This window comes from Gavia stellata, chromosome 33, assembly GCF_030936135.1.
Source record: "Gavia stellata isolate bGavSte3 chromosome 33, bGavSte3.hap2, whole genome shotgun sequence".
NCBI classification, from domain to species: domain Eukaryota; kingdom Metazoa; phylum Chordata; class Aves; order Gaviiformes; family Gaviidae; genus Gavia; species Gavia stellata.
Genome location: NC_082626.1, coordinates 1,974,436 through 1,998,651, shown reverse-complemented (window position 1 = coordinate 1,998,651; position 24,216 = coordinate 1,974,436). Strand labels below are relative to the sequence as shown.

The 24,216-nt window shown below is 60.4% G+C and overlaps 1 protein-coding gene across 2 annotated transcripts; it reads right to left on the bottom strand.

Annotated features, from left to right (window-relative positions):
• Positions 1-18,050: 18,050 nt before the first annotated feature.
• Positions 18,051-23,524, bottom strand: VANGL2 (VANGL planar cell polarity protein 2). Of its 2 annotated transcripts, none has more exons than XM_059832347.1 (7): positions 23,454-23,524; positions 23,240-23,360; positions 20,982-21,589; positions 19,559-19,695; positions 19,223-19,358; positions 18,628-18,859; positions 18,051-18,313 (listed from the first exon to the last, which is right to left on the bottom strand). In XM_059832347.1, the coding sequence occupies exons 1-7, from the start codon at positions 23,522-23,524 to the stop codon at positions 18,053-18,055; spliced, it is 1,566 nt and encodes a 521-aa protein (XP_059688330.1). In that variant the 3' UTR covers positions 18,051-18,052. The 2 variants fall into 2 exon arrangements, with proteins under 2 accessions (XP_059688330.1, XP_059688331.1); XM_059832348.1 differs by having other exon boundaries at positions 19,565-19,695.
• Between the last annotated feature and the right edge of the window lie 692 nt (positions 23,525-24,216).

The following is a 24,216-nucleotide window of genomic DNA, read 5'->3' as shown; positions in this document are numbered from 1 at the left end:
GAGAGGCTTGAGGGGCTCTGGATACGACCCCGCAGCCAGGCATGAGCAGGGAAGAGGGAATCAGCATCTCTGAGGGGAAGGGTCAGCCCATCAGCACCACGGTGCAGCACCGGGAAGCGTGGCCGGAGCAGGTTTGCACCCCAACCTCATCCCTGCCCCATGGGTTTTCACCCCATGGGTTTTCACCCCACGGCCTCATCCTGCAGCCCCGGCTTCGCTAGAGGGAGCCCCTGCCTCGTGGCAGCCGGTGACACTGGTGACGGTGACACTGGTGACGCGCAGGGACGTGGGTTCAACGGCAGCGGGGGAAAAAAATCAGAAACCATGGCGTTTTTTTGACCTCTGCTCCGCAACCAACGAAATGCCCGGCTTTTGGACCAAGGCGGGATGAAAGTTTTGCAGTCCCCTCGGGGCTGAGCCCTGCCAGGCACCCGCACAACCCCGGCCCGACCGCCTGGAGCGGGGGCACCCCCAGCCCGCGCCTGGGGAAGCAGCCGTGTCCCACCGCACTTTTCCATCCCCATCCTTTTCCACTGATGACTACGGGAACAGGCGAGGATCTTCCAGGTGGACTATAAAGCTGAATTTCTGGCTGAGGGGGGGAGGCAGCCCTTGCCCGTGGCCTGGCCACCCCCTGCCCACAGCAGCTCCTGACTTCCCCGCAGAAATACCCAGCGTGGGGATGCTGGAGGTGGCCCGGAGGAGGGACCAGGGCTGTAAGATCTTTCCAACCCCACCCCAGTCCAAGCTATTTTATAATCCCAACGTACCAGCTCGTACAGCAGGTCTGATCTCGTGTGCCGCTGCTAAGGGAAAAGGAAAATAAATTTATAGGAAAGCCTTTCGGAAAGGTTTGCTGGAGGAGTGTGTCAGGGGCTGCATTAGGCTTGGTGGGGGAAGAGAAATCAGTGTTTTTGCACTTCCCTAGCTTCCTCCTTTTGTTACTACAGAAAATCAGCTGAGCTACTTCCTTAGAAAAGTCTGCCCGCAGAGCAACAGCTTCCCCCAGGAGCATGGGCAAGTCCAGGGAAGAGCACACTTGCCCTTGTGCCTCTAAAATAGTGCAAAAGCCCCAAATTCTGTGCCTGGCGCTTGTGCAGGATGGGGCCCAGTGCTACCCGTGTTGGTCCTTGCAGAATGATGGCGCACCCTGTGATATGCCACTCCGACGCGCATCCAAACGTAGCAGCCCGCCCCGTGGCTGCAAGGGGACGTCAGACGCTCAGTACGGGGAAGAGTTCAAGTAAAAATGCTAATATTGCCTTTGCAGAGGAGCATTGAGCCACGATGCCGCAGACCGTCCCGGCTCCCAGGTGATGGTCGGAGGAGGCAAAGGGGGTTACGGGGCGGTTCATCCCCCGGGGTGTCTCTTTGTGCCTCTCATCTCATCCCCCTGCCAGGGTGTTGCGAAAGAGAGGAGCTGTTTTTAGGAGTTCAGCCGGGTTAGTGCTTTGGTATTGAGCAACGATGCCAGTCCCTGTGCTGATGTATCCCATCACCAGCCTGCCGCAGCACAGCATCGGGGCAGCGCCGAGGCACGACAGCAGCCCCCGCTCCTCGGGGTAGAGGAACCAGGGTACTTCCCCCACCTGAATTTCAGTATGACACCGGTGTCATGCTACTTCCCAGAATAATCTGAATTAGGGAAGTGACTGCTTCCCCGCGGTTGTTCAGCTGTCCCGTCCGGGGGGATGGAGTTTGGATCTCAGCATCCCTTATGAAGGATGCCCTGGTGACATCGATCCATGGGCACCAGCGTGCTCCTGGGCGCTCACCCGTGATGGTCTCTCTTAGAGCTGGTTCCCATAGAGGAGCTGGGACGCTTGTCACACGCGGCCACGATGATGCTCTTTGTCCCAGCTGCCACACTCGCCCGTGCTTGGAAATGGAGTTTTTCAGCTCAAGCTTTCATTACGCACGCAGCATTTACCTCCTTGTTGTACCCCGTCTGGTACCAAGCCTGGTTCAGCCATCGCTGTGATGGTACCAGCCATTGGGTGAAGCGCATGGTTATCTCCACCCTCCCACCGCAGGAGGGGGTGACATGTTGGGTGTAGGCAGTTGCTTCTTCCTCTTGCCACACGATCTGTGGTAGATGTTGGGTGTGGAGAGCTCTGCGCCTTGATGGACGTGTTTCGGTGCCTGCCGCTTGCCCTCCTCCTCCTCCACCAAGCAAGTAAGTGCAAGGTGCTCATTTTCCCTTGGTGGTGGAAGGGAAGGAGCCCATGGGGGGGCTCGGGGGTGGCTTTAGGGACCCCCCCGGGAGAGTGGGGACAGGGCTGGCATGTGTGGGACCACCAGTGCAGATGCAGCTCCGTGGGGATGGAGTTTTTCCCAAAGATGTTGGGCAAACCAGGGTGAAAGATGCCCAGCACAACCCGGTGCTGGCCTCTCGCTCTCGTGTGGTCCCCCTCCGCTAATGAGTGAATGCATCAGGTCTCAGCTCCAGTCTCCGTCCAGCTGCTGCCAGATGTGCACCAGCTGCTGAGTTTGCCATTCTGGTCTGCGTTCAGGGTCTGTTACCCCACGTGTTGTCTCTGAGTTTTCCATGCTCCTGTGGTTTCATTGTGGGGTATTTAGGGCTGTTTGGAACAGGAGACACTTTCTGCCTCTTTTCAGGCAATGGAAATGGGCAGAGACTCTGGGTCTGTCCTGGCCCCCTCCCTGCAGCCTCGAGGAATGTTTTTCTGCCGGATGAGCCCTCCAGCATCCTTATCTGCTATTTTAGTAGCTTCCTTCTTCAAATTTATCTCCCCAACCAGCTTTTCCTTCTGCGCCTGTTCTCGATATCCCGGAGGCGTCCCTGTGGGTCATGCAGAGCCGCGGGGAGAGGTGACAACCGGCTGCCCGGCTGAGCCAGGATCAGTTCTTTTTCCAAGAACTGGGGAGAAAACTTCCATCCCCAGCCCAGACTGGGCAGCAATGATTTTTAAAATGGGAAGTAGGCAAAATAAGAGGGAAATGTTTTCCTCCTTCTCAGAAGAGGGAGAAGCAGCTGCACATTTGGAGAAGAGGCCACGTGTTTTTCTTGCCTGCTCGTGTAGGTGAGCTTGGCATTTCGGTCTCGTGATAAAGAGGAACCTGCCTGACCTTTCTAAGCCATTGCAAACTCCTCCTTGCACTTCTATTTTTGCACCTCAAGGCTCTGTCCCCTCCACCCCCTTTGCACGTGGGAAGCAGCGTGGGTGTCCCATACTGCCGGGGAACCTGGTGCCGCTGTAAATCCTCGTCCCCAGGGATGCCCCAGAGGTTTTGGGTGAGCCGGCAGTGTCCGCTCGCAGCCCAGAAAGCTGCGTCACCAGCAGCGTGGCCAGCAGGTCGAGGGAGGGGATGGTCACCCTCTGCTCCGACTCTGGGCAGTCCCCCTGGGGCACTGCCTCCGGCTCTGGGGTCCCCGGCTCGGGAAAGACAGGGACCTGTTGGAGCGGGTCTGGAGGAGGGCCATGAAGATGATCCAAGGGGTGGAACACCTCTGCGATGAGGACAGGCTGAGAGAGTTGGGGTTGTCCAGCCTGGAGAAGAGAAGGCTCCGGGGAGACCTTATTGCAGCCTTTAAATACTTATACGAAATGTGGGGGCAGACTTTTTAGTAGGGCCTGTAGCAGTAGGACAAGGCGTAATGGTTTTAAACTAAAAGAGGGGAGATTCAGACTAGATAAAAGGAAGAAATTCTTTATGCTGAGGGTGGCAGGACGCTGGCGCAGGGTGCCCAGAGAGGTGGTGGGTGCCCCGTCCCTGGAGACATTCCTGGTCAGGTTGGACGGGGCTCTGAGCAACATGATCCAGAGGAAGATGTCCCTGCTCGTGGCAGGGGGGGTTGGACTAGATGGAGACAGGGACAGGGATGGGGACGAGGACAGGGATGCGGACAAGGACAGGGATGGGGACAGACGTTTTAGTAGGGCCCATAGCGATAGGACAAGGGGTGATGGTTTTAAGCTAAAAGAGGGGAGATTCAGACTAGATAAAAGGAAGAAATTTTTTACTCCGAGGGTGGTGAGACCCTGGCGCAGGGTGCCCAGAGAGGTGGTGGGTGCCCCGTCCCTGGAGACCCTCAAGGTCAGGTTGGACGGGGCTCTGAGCATCCTGATCCAGAGGAAGATGTCCCTGCTCGTGGCGGGGGGGGACTAGATGGAGACAGGGACAGGGATGGGGATGGGGACGAGGACAGGGATGGGGACAGACTTTTTAGCAGGGCCTGTAGCGATAGGACAAGGGGTGATGGTTTTAAACCAAAAGAGGGGAGATTCAGACTAGATAAAAGGAAGAAATTCTTTACGCTGAGGGTGGTGGGACGCTGGCGCAGGGTGCCCAGAGAGGTGGTGGGTGCCCCATCCCTGGAGACATTCCCGGTCAGGTTGGACGGGGCTCTGAGCATCCTGATCCAGAGGAAGATGTCCCTGCTCGTGGCAGGGGGTTTGGACTAGATGACCTTTAGAGGTCCTCTCCAACCCAAACCATTCCGTGATTCTATGACTTTACCTGCAGCTGAACAGCGGTACTGTGTGTGATAGCATGGGGGGCTCCGGCCCCTATAGATCAGCCTGTCCGTGGCATCGCGCTGTGCGATGGCAGTGCACCGAGGGCTGCTCTTTTCATCTGAGGGCCCTTCCCTGAGCCCTCCTGCCTTCTCCACCAGCCAGCCTCCAAGCTCGCTGTGCATCTTCTCCCTGGACACGCCGCCTTCAGCCCGGCTTCTTTCCCCAGCGTACACCAGCGATGGGACAGAGGTGACCGGGGCTGTGGGCAGGTCCGTCACTTTCCACCTCCAGAGCCTGGATGGAGAAGCTGCAGCCTGGAGCTTTCACAACGATGTCATAGTGACCGTGAAATTCGGCAATCCTCCTGAATTCACGTTTTTTGATGACAACTACAAGCTGCGTGTGGCTTTCCCCAACAACGGCAGCTCGCTCACCATCTCCCAGCTGAGGATGGACGACGCCGGTACCTACACCGCAAAGACCCGAGGGGTAAAAACCACCTTCACCCTACGCGTGTACAGTAAGTGCCTGTTAGTGTTGGCGTTATTTTTTTTATGCTTTGTGCTAAATGGGGGGTCGGGGATTTCCTGACAGCCCCCCGCTTCCCACAGGGGAGCTGGCGGTGCCGACGGTGACCTGCGTGGCACAGAACTGCTCAGCCGACGGCTGCCACTACACCCTGCACTGCACCGCGTCAGGCTCCGGCTCCGGCAATGTCTCCTACGGCTGGAGCATGGGGGACAGGCTGTGGAGCGAGGGGCCCACGGTGCTGGTGGAGGAGTCATCCCCGTATGAGCCGCTGCTGCAGCTCACGTGCACGGCACGAAACCCTGTCAGCAGCCGCAACACCACCATCATCTCGCCCGCTGCCCTCTGTGCAGGTAACAGCCATGGAAAGATGCATGGGTGGGTGGTGCGGATGGGCCGTATCCTGCTCCCAGTGGCTCCGGCTTTCCCTCAAGCTGTCCCTCAACGTGCAAAGAGAGAAACGCAGACCCCTGGCAGAGGCACTTACCTCTCTCCCTGTTCTCTCCCCTCGCCGCGCCGCCCGTGCCGCCAGAAAACACAACCCACCCTCCCACTGCCGGTGAGCTGCCGAACCGCCCGTCCGTGTCCGGCCTCGCTCTTAAGTGTCTGAGTGTGCCCGAGCTAGCTAACAGTGTCCGGCCGCCCCGGACCCCCGCGCCTGGGGAGCGGGGAGATGGGGAGCCCCAGGCCAGCGCAGTCCATCTCCTCCCAAAACAGCTCGCGGGGGATATCCAGGCTTTCCAGGCAGTGCTCTTAGCATCTGTGCGCTGTCTCCGTCAGCCGGGGAATTTGGGGAGGGGAGGTGGGTCCACAGTTCTAGCTTGTCCCCCGAAAAGTCCCAGCTTGGGCTGGGAGCATCAAATCAATTCGTGCAACGGTGAGGCAGAGCCGAGGGTGGGCTGGAGGTGGGAGCGTGGCTCCGCGTACACCTGGTGCTCCCAACCCATGCGGGGTTTTTCCCCCCCTCCAAAAGCCACCCGTGAGGTCCCTGGAGTGCAAAGGGACACCAGCACGGGCGGCCGCGGAGGGGCTGGGGCGGGAGTCTCCCAGCCGCTGCTCTGTCTGCAAAGCCACTCGTCCTCGTGCAGCGCGTCGCCTCCTTTCCGTGTTGTTGGACTGCGTTCTCGTGAAATAAGGGTCCCTGTGAAGCAGGGGAGGGCTCAGCGGGGTGTTGAAGCAGAGACATGCCTGTTTCCCCCTGCTCTGATGCTGGGAAGAGGCAGATACATTTTGGGATGTTGTTACCAGACTTTCTTCTCTTCCAAGGCACCTACTCCAGCAGGCAGGCTGGAATCGTGGCCGCATGGGTGATCGGAGCCGGAGTGCTTTTAGCAGCGGTTATCTTCGTGATCTACTGTAAAGCCAAAGGTGAGCGGGTAACCATCCCTGCAGACCTGGCAAGCAGGAGATGGGGCCGGAGAGGGGAGGACGCCCCCGGGCACCCGGGGGGCTGCGGCAGCCGGAGCCGAGGATGCTACGTGGGGTTTGCTTTGGTGCTGCTGCTGACGGGAGCCACATGTTGCTTCTCCCCCAGACTGGAGGATCTTCCCTTTGCCTGCAGCCGAGGCTACGAACAGAGGTAGGACTTTGGGGCTCCCCCAGGTATTTCCCTCCCTCCCCCTTTTTCCTGGTGGGAATAGCCTGGTTGCATTTAGGATCAGGAGGGAAATCATCCACCGCCGTGGCATGGTACCGGAGCGTACCCCGGCTCGCGGGACCCCAACACCTCCCTGTGCCCCCACCCTGCACGCACAGAGGAGTGAAAGGGGACGATTCCAGGCGATGTCACGGTGGCTGAAGCCGTGCTCTCCCCCAGTCTTTTGCTGGAAACCTTCATGCCAGCCCACCAAGCAGGAGCCAGGAGCGCAGCCATGAGATCCCTAAAGCAAGAGGGATTTTTGGGGAGAAGATAAGAACTGGCAAGAGACAACTAGCAGAGCAGAGACTAGCAACGAGGGGCACTGCGCCCCACGTCCAGAAACACCCCCCCTGCAGCACCGCATGCAGCTTGAGCAACCGCTGCCTGCAACCGCTGCCTGAAAGAGCCGCTGCCTGATTTCCCTGGCTCCTGGGGGCAGAGATGAGAGGCTCTTGGGAGAGGTGGAGCCGCACAACAGCGGTCGCAAGGACTGAAGCACGCCCTTGGCATCGCTTTGGGATCAGCTCCGCTAGACTCGGGGGTTCCGGGTGCGAGTCCAGCCAAGAATCCTGGTGGAAGAAGAGACCACTGGACCAGTTCCCATCTCCTCTCCCCGATGGAACTGCTCAGGGCCGTTTTGTGATGAGATGGGCCATGTCAATCACTGCTACAACTGAGCCAATGCCCTGCAGAGTTCTTGCTGACTTTTTTTTTTTAACGTGCATATTTTATTGTTTCTGTAAGCTGAAATAAACCTGACACGAATCGGGGAGTCCCTGCCTTGTGTTTTGCATTTGCGTGTGCCCGAGCGGGATGTCGGGGCACACCCTGCACCTGGACTGTGAGCTCCTCCCGGCCGATAATTTGGATCCAGCTCTTCCACTGGGAACCATGGGCAAAACATCTCCCCGAAGCGCTCCTCTCTGCACGGGCTGAAGCCTGCGTGGTTGTTCCTCTGTGGGGCTGGCAGCAGCTCTTCAAATGAGAGGCACTGAAATTTTGACCCAAAAATGGGATTATGAAGGATTTAAATCCTCTCTCCCCCCTCTGTTTGATGAGCCAAAGAACGAGCTGACGCTAATGCTTGCTGCAATGGTGGCAATGTATGAAGGAGAGACAAACACGTATCATCCTCCAAAAGCAGCCGGGGATCTTGTATTTAAATAAAAAAAGCTGATTTTCACTAGCAAGTCCCTTCGACTGCTGTCCTTTGAGCTAGAAGCAAGCGCCCCGCTCCCGCAGCGGCCAGGGCAGAGAGACGGTGGGATGAGAAGCGATGCTCACCTCGACCCAGACCCACAGCAAACACCTCCAGCAGCTCCGAGGGGCTGCCGGGTGCTGCAGCTCCTGCACGGCCGGACTTTCACCCGAGCCCGGCAGACTTTAAGCCAGGATTCCCTCCAACCCTTGGCGAGGAGCATCCCGGCGGCACTGCGGGTCAAGGGGATCCACCACAGCCCCTTCCCGGCTGCGGCAGCCTGCTCCCTCGCTGACTCTCCGCGTTTTTCTCCTTGCAGAGGCCAGAGCAGAGTACGCGACAGTGTATGCCGAAGTCGGCTCTTCCCAGCAGGTGAGTTTGTGCAGGCTCGTCCCCATCCTTATGTGCCTGGACCGGGGGTCCTTGCACGGGATGGAGATGGCCTGGGGGCCACGTGGCAGGGACGGGGAGGAAGGACGGCAGCTGGACAACCCCGGGTTTGTCTGTTAGTTCCTCTTGGGAACTTGAAGGGGGACATGCCAGAGCTGCGGCTTGCCCAAGAGCAGCTGGCATGGCCACAGCCACCTGCCTGCACTTCCCGGTGCATCACCGGGGTCTCTGTCCCCAGCCCCACCAAACTTGGCTTCTATGGCTCACCCAGGCTTTGAGATCCCTTTGCCAGCTCTGAGCCCTGGGAATGCTTTTTAAAACTCCTTCCCCAGGTGCACCTGAATAGTTTCTCTAATGCACAGCAAGACGACCCGAAGAAGACGCTGAACCCCAGCATGGAGACCTCCAAAACCATCTATTTCACCGTCCAGGCTACGGGTCAGGTGAGTTAGTGCTCACGGCCATCTCCCCCAGAGGGGCTCCAGCGCCAAGCAAGGAGATGGGCAAGACCCCAGGGTGAGAGACATAAGCCCTGGAGCAAGGGGCACGGACAGACAGGTCTTCACCGTGTTTTTTTGGGGTCCAGAGCTTCAAGCGAAGCCCGTGGGTCCCCTCTTTCTCGCCAACGGAGGGATTGGCTCCCACGAGCCCAAGCAAAGCTTTTGTCTCTTTGCAGTTGCAGACGGATGATGAGAAGATGGGTAACAGCATGCTGGGGTGCCAGGAGCAGGATGAGAAAAGCATCTACTCGTCAATCAGCTAGCCAGACCCCCCGGTGCAGCCTCGGCACGGCTCCGGTGCACCCATGAGCCGGCTCTGAGCGTGGTGCTCCGCTCTGCCCGGCCCTGGTCTGTGGGGCTGCAGCACCCCCCCTTCCCTCCCCATTGCTGCTGCCTCTGATTTACCTGTCGGCAGCGGTCCCCGGCCATCGACGTGAGGATGTAAGCGTCCCGTAAGTGCTGGCTCATCTGGCACAGACCTCTGCCCGTGTTTCGGCAGCTACGTGAGGTTTGAGCTCCTATTTCTGCCCTCCCTGACCAGACCAAGGAACATGGATCAAAACTGTGGCTGCAAACCAGCCCTCCTGCTGCAAGGACATGAGCTGATGCTCCTGGGACTCGCCCTGCACCACCTCATGGTGTGGAACTTCAGGATGAGAGGATGGGAAAACTCGAGGAGCCTTTTAAAGCCCTTTTTAATTTTTTATTTTTCTTTTTGCTACACTTTGAAACTTGGCAAATACTTTGGCTGCTTCATTTGGTTGCTAAACCAAGAGAAAGCAAAAATAACACTTGGTGGTAGAGAGCTGAATAAGGAAACACATGTGCCTTTGGTCAGGCACAGACGTTCAGGCTGCGGTATTGGTGCTGTTTGCTTCTCCAGCGTTCTCTACTCACGGGGGGGACACCTTCCAAACCTCGCAGCACCCCGGCACCGTGCTCAGCATCGCTTTGTGCCGTGAACGAGGAGTTTGCAGTCCTCTGAGATGCTGCAGGGCCATGCCAGGGTCTGGGGGCAGGAGGTGGTCCAGGCTTGGGGGGAAAACAGGACGAGGAACGTGGCTGGTGCCATCCTGCTCCACTCCTTTGAGGTGTTTGTAGATGAGGTTTTATTCGTAGATGTGTTTTATTTGTATGTGAACTGCTCTGTCTGCGGAGTTAGGTGGCTTCCCAGCAGAGCTTTAGGGAGGAGAACAGCTCTCCGAGCCATGCGGGATGCAGCCGCTACCCGTGCCGTGCCGCATCCCTGCCGGGATGCGCATCCTGCAGCAGGGTCTGCGTGGGTGCACCCCGAGCTGGGACTTACAGGGACCTGGGTGCCCAGCGAGTAGGGCACAGGGCACATCCCCACCCTCCCCGCTCCCCAAATCCCCCCAGAGCCGGCAACTGAGCAAAACACACACATTGGCATCAATTTTCCGGTGCCGCTGGACAGACAGACGCCGCCTGCGCTGGGAAGCCTCTTCCCGTGCATGCCGCTTCCCCCTGCTCTTTGTCTTGTCTGTGCGGATGGTAAATTATTCAGGGATGAAACCGGAGACTTCTTTGAAGTGCCTGGCACAGGAGAGCCCTCTAGGAGCTACTGGAATAAAAATGCAAGACACATCTGAGCTCAATTTCTGTCTGCATATTATTTTGGGTGAAAACAGTCCTTTATTGACGAGCCCGTGGAGTAATTTGTTTGTTCTCTGCATTTTCACAGCGTGTGACAGGCTTGTTTTTGAGTTCCTCAAATTCATGTTGATCAATTAAAAATATATACCTCACTGGGTCATGCATTTTACCGAGGGATTTGTCCCTGTGGCATCAAATCTGTCCTTGTAACTTCAATCCCCAGCCTGGACAGGGCTTGAAACAGCGGTGATGGCACCAGGGACTGACCCAAAGGGACCCGGGGCAGCGCTGGAGCATCACCTCCTCCTTCGCCCACGCCGACGGCTGACCAGGCTCCATCCCTCACCCCGGGGAACAGCCCCAGAAATGACCCCCCGGGGCGGTTTCTGGCCATTAATCACCCTATTTCAGTGCCAACACCTTTGAGCTCACAGGAAGCCATTGGTCAGGCAGAAAGGGGAAGGAAGATGTTGCAAGAGCTGGAGCGGCGGTGGAAGGCTCGGTGGGGCAGAGGAGGATGGAGCCGAGAGGTGTTGGAACGGGGTGGCTCTGCATCGCAGTGCTCTGCTCTGGAGCCGGTGAGTGGGGCTGGAGGCGGTGGTGTGGGGCCCCGGGGGCTCCCTCCATCTGTGGGGCTGAAGGGAGGAGGAGGAAGGAGTGATGCGAAGGCAGCGGGTGCAGTGCCACGATGCCTGCCCCGGGGACCCTTTGCGGCAGGGCAGGATGCTCGCCCGGCCGTTTCATGGGGAGCAAGGCTGAAGCCGCCTGCTTTATTGCTTGGCTTGGCTCTGGCCGGTGTGTGGGGTGGGATTGGGGTTTCCTGGGCTCTCCCAGCGCCGAGCTGTGCCGCAAACCCGCGCCCTGGCCTCCCGGGCTCTGCCCAGCCCTTTGCTGGCCAAGCGATGGGGATGCTCGCTGACCACCCAGCCCCTTTCACGGCTGGGAGTGTAGTGCTTGTGGGCTGATTTGGTTGGAGACCCTGTTTTGCCACCGCCGAGCGCCCGTCCACGCTGGCACCGCTACCCGTTGCCCAACCTCCGGCAGCTCCGTTGGGGCTGCGTCAGCGTGACGCTGCCCGGCAGCGCATGGCCGCGCACCACTTCCAACAAGCCCTCGGCTTGGTCGCCCCGGCATCCACCGCGGCACTGCCGCCGTTAGCACTTCCTTCGTTAGCGGGGGTTTGTCTCGGCGGAGCCGTGCAGGAGAGAGGTGTGAACCCGGCCGCTCGCCGCCCCGGCAGCATGTGGGATGGCAGCGCCCGCTGCTCCGCTGCATCCGCCAACCCGCTCAGGCGATGCCTCCCCAGCCCCACACCTCCTTCCCAAGTCACCTGAGGCCGGAGGGACGTGGGTTACCCATTTCTTCCTCCTATGTTGCCTTTCCCTGCGCCGTGGTGCTGCGGTGCAGGCTGAGCTCCCGGCGCAGGACCACGGTGCAGTGCCCCCCCGAGCTCTGCAGCTCCGTTCCTGCTCCTCGGGGGCGGTTCTGGTTTGGGGAGGCATTAACGTGAATTAACGACCCTCGTTTCCAGCTCTCGTCCTCAAAAAAGAGGAGCCAGGGCATCAAAGCACTACGCAGCGCGGTGGCATCCCGGAGCCCAAGGGAGACCCCACTGCAAATGCCGGGGTTGTGGACAAGCCGACAACGTCGCCAATGGTCACCCCAACCCCTCTTTGGACTGGGGGCCCCATCACCAACCCCGTGCTGACACGAGCAGGCACCCCGGGGAGCAAAACCCGTGAGTTCCACAGGGAAAGGAGGAGATGGGACTTGGGGATGTGCCACTGTCATGGAGGGTCCCGCATCCCCCCCAGAGACCCCCCCGGAGCCTGGCACCCCCCCCAGCCACCTCTGCGGGCAGCATGCCCACATCTCCTCTCTCTTCCCATAGAAAATGCATCGGCTGTTCCCGTCAGGTACTGGTCCCCTGCCATTTTTGTGGTGGTTGCTCTACTCGTGCTCTTCTTCACCTACCAGCGGACCAAGGGGGAAGGTGAGCTCCCGCGCCGCAGCACCTGCATCTCCCCACCTCGCTCAGCCGCGCGCTGGCTTAGCAGGAAAGGGTGACGGCTGTCTCTCAGCCCACATCCTCAAAACATCGAGACATGCTGCAAAAAGTCAGTTACTCTGGTGCGGCTCCATGAGGGGGGGACCTGGCTTCGTGCTGGGGGGGGAGGCAGGATCAGGCCCCGGCACCAGCCGGAGGCTGTCCCCAGAAACCCCTCTGGCCGCGGCTTAGCGCTTTGGGGAGGCTTCCCCCTTGCTCAGATCTGGCTTTAAAAGCTCAGACATTTAACCCGTAACTCCCTTTTCTGCTCAGTTTTGTGTCTCCCCGTGTCAGCTCTGCCCTTTCCCCCCGGCGCTTCTCCTTCCCTGCTTTAACACAAACCTCGAGCTCAATTTTTTCCTCCTGCAAATCAAAACCGAAAGCTTGCCAGCTTGACCCCGCCGATGACCTCTTCCCAGGAGGGTCTTGCTGGGCTTTTTGCAAAGCCCGTTCAGCCCCGCTACTGGTACCTAACGCCTGTGTTTGCCCTGGCCCACAGGGAGCCAGGAGCGAACCGCCTCCGCCAGCGACTCTTCAGGTGAGCCGCGGTCAGCCCGAGCCCCGCGAGGTCGGGACATCTCCTTATACCGTTGCTGACCTGGTCTCAGCGCTGTGATTCACATCTCGGCTGGTTGCATTGCAGATTTGGGAGCCCTGGACCACACCCCTGCCCACGACAGGACCCCGATAATCCCCACTCCCCAGGTGAGCCCGGCTGATGGGGATCCTCTCGCCGGCAACGCTTGGGAGGGCTGAGAGCCGCTTTCCAGCACCTGCGTGGCTTTGGGCAAGCCCCAGCCCGTGCCTCAGTTTCCCCATCCATCGCAGCCGTGGGGTGCAGCGGAGGGGGGGGTGTGATGAGGATGCTCAGTGCAGCTCCTCAAGCAGCCGCTGCTTCTCTTGCAGGAGAAGAGGAAGGGGCCAGAGAAACCCCCAGCCCCGGAGCACACCGAAACCACCTTCTGTGAGCCGGACCCCCCACCGCCCCAGGTATTTCACCCCGGTGCCCGGGCTGGGGGGGTGCCAGCTGAGCCCCAGCCCATGCGGGTCCCTGGGGAGGGTTTGTAGCCCCCCCCCTCCCCAGCACCTGATTTTGCTTCTCTCCAGCCTGATACCCCCACAGCTGCCGGTGGTCCCCGCTGCTCCGGGGAGCCTGGTGCCAACTGAGGGTTCCCGGGGGACCCCGGTGGCTTCCAGACCCCCCCAGGGAGCAACGAGGCCACCCCCGAAGGGCAGCATCGGGACCGAGCCAGGATGCTGCTCCCAGCCTGGGGGGGCCATGAGCATCGCGTGCCGCCTCGACCCTTCCCATGGATGCTCAAGGGTGGACCCAAATCTCAGTGGGAATGAGGACCCGCGTGGGACGCGCTTGTGCGTGTGGCATTACTGCTGTGCCCTGGGTGCAAGGACGGAGGCACGGGGCGCCTGCGCTGGGCATGGCTGAGCCAATAAAGCGGGATTTCACCCCAGACCCCCTGGATTTCCTCTGCCGGGACAGGCAGCCCCCCCTGCCCAGCCCAGGCGTCACTTTTTCCCCGTGCCTTGGAAGGGAGCCGAGGCGGCTGGCAGCCAGCCCACGCCGGGGCGGCCGGGAAAGAGGTTTCTGGGTGCTGCTCGCTTACTCGTGGAGGGGAAAAAAAAACTCACACAGGACTGAAATCACACCGCCCCCCCCCGCCATGGGCCAGCAGCTCATCAGGTGACAGTTGAACTCATCACAGGGCGAAGATGGGGTGAAGGCTGGAAATAAACACCCCAGGGAGCCCCAATGCCCCTGTGGGTAACAAGCCCTGGGAGAAGCAAGGATGACCCCAGGGATATGGGGAGTTGGGGGGGGTCCCTGAGCCCCTGCAGGGCTTGGCAGGGGGGGTCAGCAACACCCCCCGCTCCCTCCGTCCCGCAGGCAGCCGGCTCCGGTGCCCGCTGCTGGGGACAGCGCGGCTGTTGCACTGATCTGCCTCAGTTTCCCTTCGCTCTGCTCCCCCCACCCACGGCAAGCATCCTCCCGCAAGGTGCAGTGTGTGGGGGGGTGTTGTGTGGGGGGCCCCAGGGCTGAGCTGGTGGGAGAGAAGGTGCAAAAGCCAAAGGAAACGCCGACGCTGGGTCCCAGTGAATCAGCGCTGCTGGTGCTGCGGGGGGGAGCCCCCCACAAGCCGGGGGGCCGGGGCCCTGGGCTGGCTGTGGGGTGCAGGTGGGTGCTGGGGGGGTTGCACATCCGCCGTCTTGGCTGTCGCAGCGAGGCGACCGCAGGCAGCAGCCCCAGGGGCGGGTGCAGGCTCTGCAGGCTGGGTGCAGCTCCGCAGCCCCCCCGGGGAGCTGTGCGTGGGGGGGACCCGCTCCCCCAGCAAAGGGGTCGGGACTTGTCCCGTCCCCCCGGGGAGGGTTTGGGCATTTCTCCAGTCTGCACCGGGGGGAGGCAGAGCACCCACCCCTGCTCTCCGCCGCTCAGCCCAAGGCCCTGGTCCCATAAAACCCCAAGCACTTCACCCCCTGTAAACCCCAAATCCCTTGGTCCCCCAAAACCTTGCCCCCCCCCAAATTCCAAATCCTTGGCCCTATAAACCCCGAACCCCTGACCTCACAGATCCAAACCCCTTGTTCCCATAGACCCCCAGCCCTTGGCCCTATAAACCCCAAACCCTTTGTCCCATAAATCCCAAATCCTTGGTCCCCACAAGCCCCAAACCCTTGGCCTCACAGATCTCAAACCCTTGGCCCCATAAACCCCAAATCCTTGGCCCCATAGCCTCCAAGCCCTTTGTCCCATAGACCCCAAATCCTTGACCCCACAAACTGCTAACCCTTGGTCTTCTAGACCCCAAACTCTTGGCCCCATAAACCCCAAATCCTTGGCCCCATAGCCTCCAAGCCCTTTGTCCCACAGATCCCAAATCCTTGACCCCACAAACTGCTAACCCTTGGTCTTCTAGACCCCAATCCCTTGGCCCCATAAACCCCAAATCCTTGGCCCCATAGCCTCCAAGCCCTTTGTTCCATAGACCCCAAATCCTTGACCTCACAAACTGCTAACCCTTGGTCTTCTAGACCCCAGACTCTTGGCCTCATAAACCCCAAATCCTTGGCCCCATAGCCTCCAAGCCCTTTGTCCCATAGACCCCAAATCCTTGACCCCACAAACTGCTAACCCTTGGTCTTCTAGACCCCAGACTCTTGGCCCCATAAACCCCAAATCCTTGGCCTCATAGCCTCCAAGCCCTTTGTCTCATAGACCCCAAATCCTTGACCCCCCAAACCCTTGGTCTTCTAGACCCCAAACCTTTGGCCCCCAAACCTTTGGCCCCCATAAATCCCAAACCCTTGGTCCCCATAAACTCCAAGCCCTTGGCCCCCACAACCCCCAAACCCCTGACTCCCATAAACCCCAACTCCTCAGCCCTAGAAACCCCAAACCTTTGGCCCCTCAAACCTCAACTCCTTGGCTCCCATAACCCCCAAATCCTTGCCCCCTCAAACCTCAGACCCTTGGCCCCATAGACCCTAAATCCATGGCCCCCACCACCCCCAAGCCCCTGCCCCACAGCGAGCATCCTCCCTGGGCAGGGCGGGTTTCTCTCCGAGTGCTCCCTTGAGGTCACATCCTGCCACTGCAGCACCCGCTCTGAGCTGCCCAGACTGGGCAGGGGTACAGGCAGGAGCAGAGCTGGGACCTAAAACTGCTGCCTCACCCCAAAGCACTGGCTGCGGGAAGACAAAGAAAAAAAAAAATAATGTCAAAATGGGTTTATTTTATAAAAAAAAAAAAGAAAATTTGTACAATTTTAGTTCCTCTAGAAAAAAAAACAAAAAAACAACCAACCAACAAAACTTCCTACCACTGCCGTAATGCTTCGCTCCACTGCAAACTGTAAAAACAAGCTTTTTATATATTAAAAAACAATTTTACATTTTACAATTTTCTACACGCATGCACAAGGTCTCGGCTCTGCGGGGGAAAAAAAAAAAAACCACCAAAACAAAAAACGAACGAAAAAGGGTTTATTCTTCTTAAACTCCAAGTGGAAAATCCCCCCTCCCTGGCCGACCCCTCCGCTCGCACGCACTGAAGTCTTTTTTGCAGTAAACCACCCCAAAACGGGCTCCCAGCGGCAGCAGCGCTGACGGAGCCGGGGGGACCGGGGGGGTGAAACCCGGGTCCTTCGGCCTCAAGAGGCTGGAAGACGAGGGGAGCCCAGGCAGGGGTTAGAAACTCCCGGAAAATGGAGATTTCCTGGAAATCGGGAAAGCCAGCCCGGAGCAGTGCGGTGCCCGGATGGGGACGGACCCCCAGGACCCTTCCAGCATCTTAATGTTGCTACTGGTGCTTACTGGGGAAGCCCCCAGCCCCTCTGGGGTGGCACAGGTGGCCAGCGTGCCATGGCCCGAGCGGCGGCGTTGTCCCCCCGCCGCGAACTCAGACCCTTTTAGTGCTTAGGAGAAAATAAACCAAAAGCAAATCCAACTGCACGCCTCCCCGGGGTGAAATTCGGCACCTCCTACGACCAAACCTACCCCACCCTGCCCAGCCACAACCCGCCCCGGACCCCCCGAGACCCCCCCGACCCGGCCCGGCGTGGCCGGATGACGGGATCCAGAGGGGAAAAAAAAAAATAATTAAAATAAATCCATGAGGTATTTGCGACCTTAACAAAACCAAGGGAAGGCAAAAGCTTTTGCGTCCCCGACGGCGAGCCAGCCCCTGCCCGTGCGACCACCACGAGCCACCTGCCACCACGGGACGTTAATTAAGGACCTCATTGAGCCACGAGCCCTCATCACCCTCGCCAGGAACCCCTCGTTTCATTCACCCCGCAGGCTCCGGCTCCAGGATCGGACCCCGAGAGACATTTTAAGCTGCTCTGCCTGCAACCCACGGCTGCAGCTCCGATCGGCGTGGGGAAGCCCCACAGGGATGCTGCCGGGACCAGGGACACGGGTCACCTCGGGAGCAGGGAAACCACTTAAAAAACCCTTCTCCTTCTCTTAAAAACCAGATTTTCACTTGCTTTTGTTAAGAGCTGAGCATGGAAACCATCAGCAGAGAGGCGAGGAGGATGTTCCTACAGCCAGAAGCATCACCGCTCCGGTGCCTTGGATGCCGGGGGAGGTTTTCATAGCAGCCACGGATCACGAAGGTGTTTGCAAAATACTCCCCCCAAAAAAACTCTCGAGAATTAAAAACCAGCCCCAGACGGCGGGCGGTGGTTTAAGGTCAGAGCCAGGACAGTTGCCAGGTGGAAAACGGGCAAGCGCAGAAGGTCCTTGGGACCTGATGGTGCTTGAAGACGCTGGTGAAGAACATGTAGAGTTAGCCCTTGAGTTATGGCACCGAAACACCGTCTCCTTCCTGGCCGTGCCGCTGTCCTCCGCCAGCTGCGCCTTCTGGGGGGATGCTACACGGACCTGGGTTTCGGGGAAGAGGAGGAGGAGGAGGAGGAGGAAGAAGGGGCTCAGCCCACCCCAGTGGGGGCCAAGCTGAGGCGGAGGGCGAGTGGTGACGGGTAGGTGATGGAGCCAGGCGTGGGTGCTGCTTCCCGGTGCCCGACGCAGTTCTGCCCTCGAGCCGTGGCCTCCCTGAGCCCCGGCGGAGATGGGGAGGACGAGACGGAGGGGTCCGGAGAGGGTCTCCCCCCCAACCCCTCTCCATCCCTCTTCAGCTCACACGGAGGTCTCCGACTGCAGCCTCATGACGAACTTGTGCGACTTGGGGTCCACGAACTCCTCCGAGAGCTTGAAGAAAGGGATCTTCTTGGTGCTCACCACAAGGCTGAAGTCCTGGCGCTTCAGCACGAAGACCACCCCATCCTTCAGGCCGTTCGTCACCGGCTCCTCGCTGACCAGCGTCCACTGCTTGGCCAGCCAGCGGTCCTTGTGGTACTGGATGGTGGGTCCGGCCGTCAGGTACCGCTCAAGGAACGCCTTGGAGGAGGGAAAGGACACGTGAACGTCCCCTTCCTACGGCTCAGCCTATTTTTTTTTGCAGCCTCAAGCTGCTCGGCAGGTCCTACAGGAAAAACATCCCCGTGCGGCCGGTTCCCATAGCTGCCTGTTGCTCCCTTGGGGTTACCACCCGCTTTTCTGGCTCTGTCCCCCAACCCCTTGTCCTCCCGGGGGGATGCTCTCACATGGTGGGGAAAAAAACCCAAACAACCCACCCAAGCCCTCACGCTCTGAACCAAACCCTCGGGCAAACCTGTGGGCCCGTCCCACCTCGCCGTGCCCCCCCCGCGCACCTTGGGCGTCATGTCGTGGGTGATGCAGAACTCGAGGTGCTGCAGGATGCTCTCCATGGTGTGGTAGGGCTGCTGCTTGGTGGTGCGCAGGTACTTCTGCATGGCCCGGGCCATGGAGGCGAAGATGGCCTGAGCCGCCTCCCGTGGGTCCATGATCTCCCGTGGGTTCTTCTGGTCCTCCTCCTGCAGCCGCTTGATGTGGGTGAAGGCTTCTTCCACCGCCACCACCAGCCTGCCGGGAGGAAAGCCATGGACGTGGCTGCAGCGGGGCAGAGTCCGGCCACGGGCCAGAGATCCCCCGGGGTTGGGGGGAGCCACTCGCCGCCCGCCTACCTATGGATGACAGGAACGCAGCTTCCACCCCGAAACAGTTTTGGGGGAGATCTGGCTGTGCCACGCAACAGCCGGGCTTGGGATGCGCTTCCCCAGGAGTGCGGACACCTCATCCTGGGGGGCTGGAGGTGACCCCAGGAGCCCCCCCTCCCTCCTGCCAGCACAGCCCAGGTCCTCACGGGGGTCCTGGGAGGGGCACCCCATGGGGCACGCAGCAATGGGGTGCGCGGTGCCGCAGGGAGCCCGGTCGCCGGCCCCGTACCTGGCGCGGCGTTTCCGCACCCTGCGCTCGTGCTCTGCCTCCTCGTAGTAATACTCGTTGTGGCTGTTGTCGCGCCTCCGGGCAGCCGCCGCGATGACGGCCCGGGACTGGCCCGTGGAGTTGTTCGTTGTGTTTTCTGCAGGGAAAAGGGTGAGGTTAGAGAGGGGTTGGGGGGCTGCGGGGTGCCCGATGCTCCCCCTGCCCCACGGCCAGGCTGCGGCGATCCCACTCCGGGCTCTCCGGAACCGAGAGGAGCCTCCAGTGAGGAAAACACAGGGATGGGGAAGGGAAGGAGGAGAGAAAACGAGAGGAGAAACCAAGGGAAGGGGAGCTCACCCTCGCCGAGGGAATAGACTTTAAACCCGGACATTTTCTTGGACAGGACGGATTTTGGCAGGTTGAGGAGGGCAGGGTTGTAGACCGGGAAATCGTGGTAATAGTTCTCCAGGATCCACACGGCTGCTCGCTGGATGCTGCAGGGAGACACAGCCGGGCACGGTGGGGCACAGAGAGCTGGTTAGCACCGCGCCGAGGGCGGGGGGCACACACAGCCGGGGCAGGACGAGGAGGGAGGGACGGACAGTGCGTGGCACCGTGGGGACGTCTCATCCCACAGAGGGAGCGGGGCCGTACCCGCTGCGGGACACGCTCGCAGCTCCTCCGGCCGGCTGATGCCGGGGTGCCGTGGAGGGCAGCGGCGTGGGCACACCCACTCGTGAATACGGGTGTGCACGTGCACCCGCGCACCCGCACACACATGAATGCACGTGCCTGAATGCCCGTGCACATACGTACGTGCACCACTGCACATGCACGTCCGTACGTGCACACGCACGAATTTTATGGTTAGACTTCACGATCTTAAAGGTCTTTTCCAACCTAAATGATTCTGTGATTCTATGAATGCACACGCATCAATGCCTGTGCACATATGTACAAGCACACGCCTGAATGCCTGTGCCCATATGTACACGCACACATGCATGTGCACACATGCCCGTGCACCTATGTACATGCACACGCACACCTCATGCGCGAGTGCCTGTGCACACATGTATATGCACACGCATCAAAGCACGTGCATATATGTGTGTGCACATGCAAAGCATGTGCACACACACGTACACACATGTACGTGCACACCTCGTGCACAAATGCCCGTGCACACGCATCAATGCTCGTGCACAAATGCCCGTGCACATGCATCAATGCTCATGCACACATGTACATGCACACATGTCACTGCACGTGCACACGTGTACATGCACAAGAATCAATGCATGTGCATCTATGGAGGTGCACACATGCACGTGTGCACACATCAATGCATGTGCGCGTGTCAATGCAGACATGCACACATGTCAATGCACGTGTCAACACACGCAGGCACTGCACACGCGTCAATGCACACGCACATGTCAATGCACACATGCACATGCGTCAATGCACGTGCGCGTGTCAACGCACACATGCACACATGTCAATGCACGTGTCAACACACACAGGCACGTGCACACGTCAACGCACACACGCATGTGAATGCACGCGCGCGTGTCAATGCACACATGCACACGCGTCAATGCACGTGCGCGTGTCAACGCACACAGGCACGTGCACATGTCAACACGCACACATATGCGTCAATGCACGTGCACGTGTCAACGCACACAGGCACGTGCACACGTGTCGATGCACGCGCCCCTGCGTACACGCACACGCGCAAACATGGGAACCCACCCCGGCAGCGCTCCCCCCGTACCTGAGATGGCCGACGTTGTAGAAGCGGCTGGCCCCGTCGGCGGAGCGGACGGCCTTGAGGGTGAACTGGGGCTGGAGCTGGCGCAGCTCCAGCAGCACCACGGCCAAGTAGTGCACGAAGAGCAGAGCGTCCACCAGCGAGACGGCGTACTGCACCACCCCCTGGTAGTTGCGGTCCCGCGAATCCAGGATCCGCACGCCGTAGAAAAGCCAGTAGGAGACGACGAGGAGGAAGACGAGCACCATGAGCAACGCTCGGAAGACGAAGACGCGAGGGAAGAAGGCTTTGGGGCGACGGAAGAAGAGAGCCCAGCTGCCCAGCAGGAGGATGAGGAGTTTGAAGGCCACGGAGATGAAGAGCCCCTCGCAGGGTGTCCCGCAGGGCTCCAGCTCCTCCCGCCACAGCAGCTGGGGCAGGAGCATGAAGGCGAGGGGGGTGAGGAAGGCGAGCAGCGCCAGCGCCCCGGCCAGCGAGACGCCCAGGTGCCGGGAGCAGTCCAGGTGGGCGCTGTCCTCCATGTCCTTGGTGATGCGGGTGATGTCATCGTGCGAGATGCTGTGCTCCGACGTCCCCGTCACCACCGTGGTGGTCTCGCCCCAGTTGTCGTCCTGGGGAGGGCAGATGGGAGGGTTACGCGGGGGACGGCTCCGTGTTCCCCCCACTCCCCAGCGCCCCGGGGGGCTGCCGACCACGCCGGACCCCCCGCCCCAACCCAACTCCAGCATCTCCCATCCACCAAACCTCAAAGCCTGGCGCGCTGCCCGGTGCCATCACCCCCATTTAGACAGTGGAAACCTCAGCCCCGGGTAGGGGGACGCAGCAATTTGGCCGGGACCCTCTAGAAAACACCCGTCCGTGGCTCCGTGCCGCCACGCTCCACCTCTCCGGCACCGGAGAGAGCAGCTTTGGAAGTGGGAAGCATCCTGCTTCCAGGCAAACCCCCTCATTAGTGGGGCCAGAAGGAACATGCCCGGCCGCCGTCCCAACACACCCTCACCGCCGCCGCGCGGGCGGGCGCTGCCTCCTCCAGCGCTGCGCCGGGCAGGACAAAGTCACCGGTGATCCGGCAGCTCAGAGTGCCAGACACCCCCTCCGAAAACCCCCTCCTCAAGCCAGAGGGGTGCGGAAACGACCCGTCCCCATTTGATTCTTCCCAGGTAAAACGTGGGGTTTCAGCGGAGGGAGAAGACGTTGCACCGCCAGCGCTGAAAATGCCGCCCCGGCGCAGCCACGCGCCTGTCCGTCTGCCTGTCCTCTCACTCAGACTTTCACATTCTGTTTTACAGCACTTTGGCATCCCTGAAACTTGGGGGTTTATCACATTGTGTTTTTTCTCCCCTTGAATTTCTGCAGGAAAGCCAGCAAATTCATTCCAGACAGCAAACTAAAAGCCACAGCCTGGAGTTTTGAGGAGGGATGGGAAAGGGAGGAGGGTCCGGGAGGACCAGTCCCTATCCCAGCCCCATCCCCAGGCGAACCCACACTGCCATCGGCTCACTCCAGCCACGGCTGGACGCGGCAGGCTCAGCCGCCGGCAGCCCAGCCGCCGCAAACCCCGGCCCCTGCCAGCGCCGACTTCTTGGTGGGGGAAGATGAAAAGAGCTGGAGCCGCCTGCGTAGGTGGCTGGGAGATGATTAAAGCCAGGGACTGGGCTCCGCGGCGGCCGGAGGAGTGCCAGCACCCAGCGCGGGGTGCATGGCAGCGCCGCCCCCACTGCCGCTCGTGCCGAGGGACCCCCGTGGGACCGTGGGGCTGGTGCGGTCGGCGGAGGGATGCGGCACGGGAGCCTCCTCCGCACCAACCCGCTTGCCGGTGCGATCCTGCCAGGAGCCAGGTTGGGGTTACTACGCCTTGGCATGGCCGAGCCGGTGTCACCTGCAGGCGTCGAGTGAGGAGCTGGAGCTAAATCCCTAGGGAGTGGATCCCCAGGAAGTGGATCCCTAGGGAGTGGATCCCCAGCGTGTTTTCCACCCTGGGCAGCCCGTGCCCACCCCAGCTGCTTCCCTGGGGCTCCGCAACAGCCGGTCCCCTTTCATTTGCACCCGCGCCGCCCGCCCGCCCTCCCCGCCGGCGCCGCCGCCGCGCTCGCAGGAGCCCGGCCGCCAGCCGAGGGCCAGCCCAACCGGCTCGACCGCTCCGCCGGGGAGCACCAGGCATGCCGGGAGCCCCCGCACCCCGCCGGCAGCTCCCACCTTTGGCAGCGTCCCCGTGGCGGGGCAGAGATGCCGACCCCATCCCTCCCCCCTGCCCAACTCACCCTCTCATCCCCCCGAGTCGACTCGTTGTCCAACAAGGGCTCGCCCGGCGCTTGGATGGTCACCGACTTGTCCCCGCGGCTCCCGTCCCGGCTTTTCGAGCGATGCCGGTCCCGCCGGTCCCTGGAAGGCAAGAGAGGGGAGCAGGGTGGGTGCACCGGGGTGGCAGCACCCAGTGGGGCCAGGGACCCCCCCAGGCACGCACCGACCCCTCACCTGTGCTTGCGGGAGCTGCGGGAATGCCCGGACTTGTAGGAATATCCCGAGTACTGCGACTCATTGTCCATGGTGTCGGAGCGCCGGGGCTTGTGCCGCTCCACGCCGAGGGGCTTGGGTCTCCCCGGCCCCGGGACGGCGGCCAGGGCCTCCTTCAGAGGCGGCTTCTTCAGGCCCAGGGGCACCTTCAAGAAGTCAACCGTCACCTTGAGGGACTCTATTTTGATCACCTGGTTGGGCTCGTCTCAGGAGAAAACGGCTCGCCCGCCTGCGGAGGCGAAGGGAAGGGTCAGCGGCGGCACGGCAGCATCCCGGCAATCCCTCGGGGGGTCCCAGCTGCTGGTGAGCATCCCCTCGCCCACCACCCACCCCATCCCTGCACCACCACGGCTCCAGCCCCGGCGGCAAATGGGGCCAGGACTTCAGCAGGGAAAGGGAATTTGGGTCACTTTGGGGCCTTTTCTATTTTATCGCATGCCCAAGCTTGGTCCATGATGGTCACCTTCCCCTTTATTAATGGTACTGCACGATTAGCTTCTGTTTCGGGTGATTTACACTTTAATTAATATCACAATCGTTATTTTAACTGCCAAGAGAGTGCCTAGGGTGGGGGCCAGGGAAAAAAAAAAAAAGGAATGAATAATTGGGCACAGGCAACGTTTCAGGCCCATCTCGCAGCGCGGGGCTCTGCCCGGACACGTTTCCCAGCGCGGAGCTGGGATCTCACACCCAGGAGATCGGCGCGGGAGTCCCAGTTTCCCGA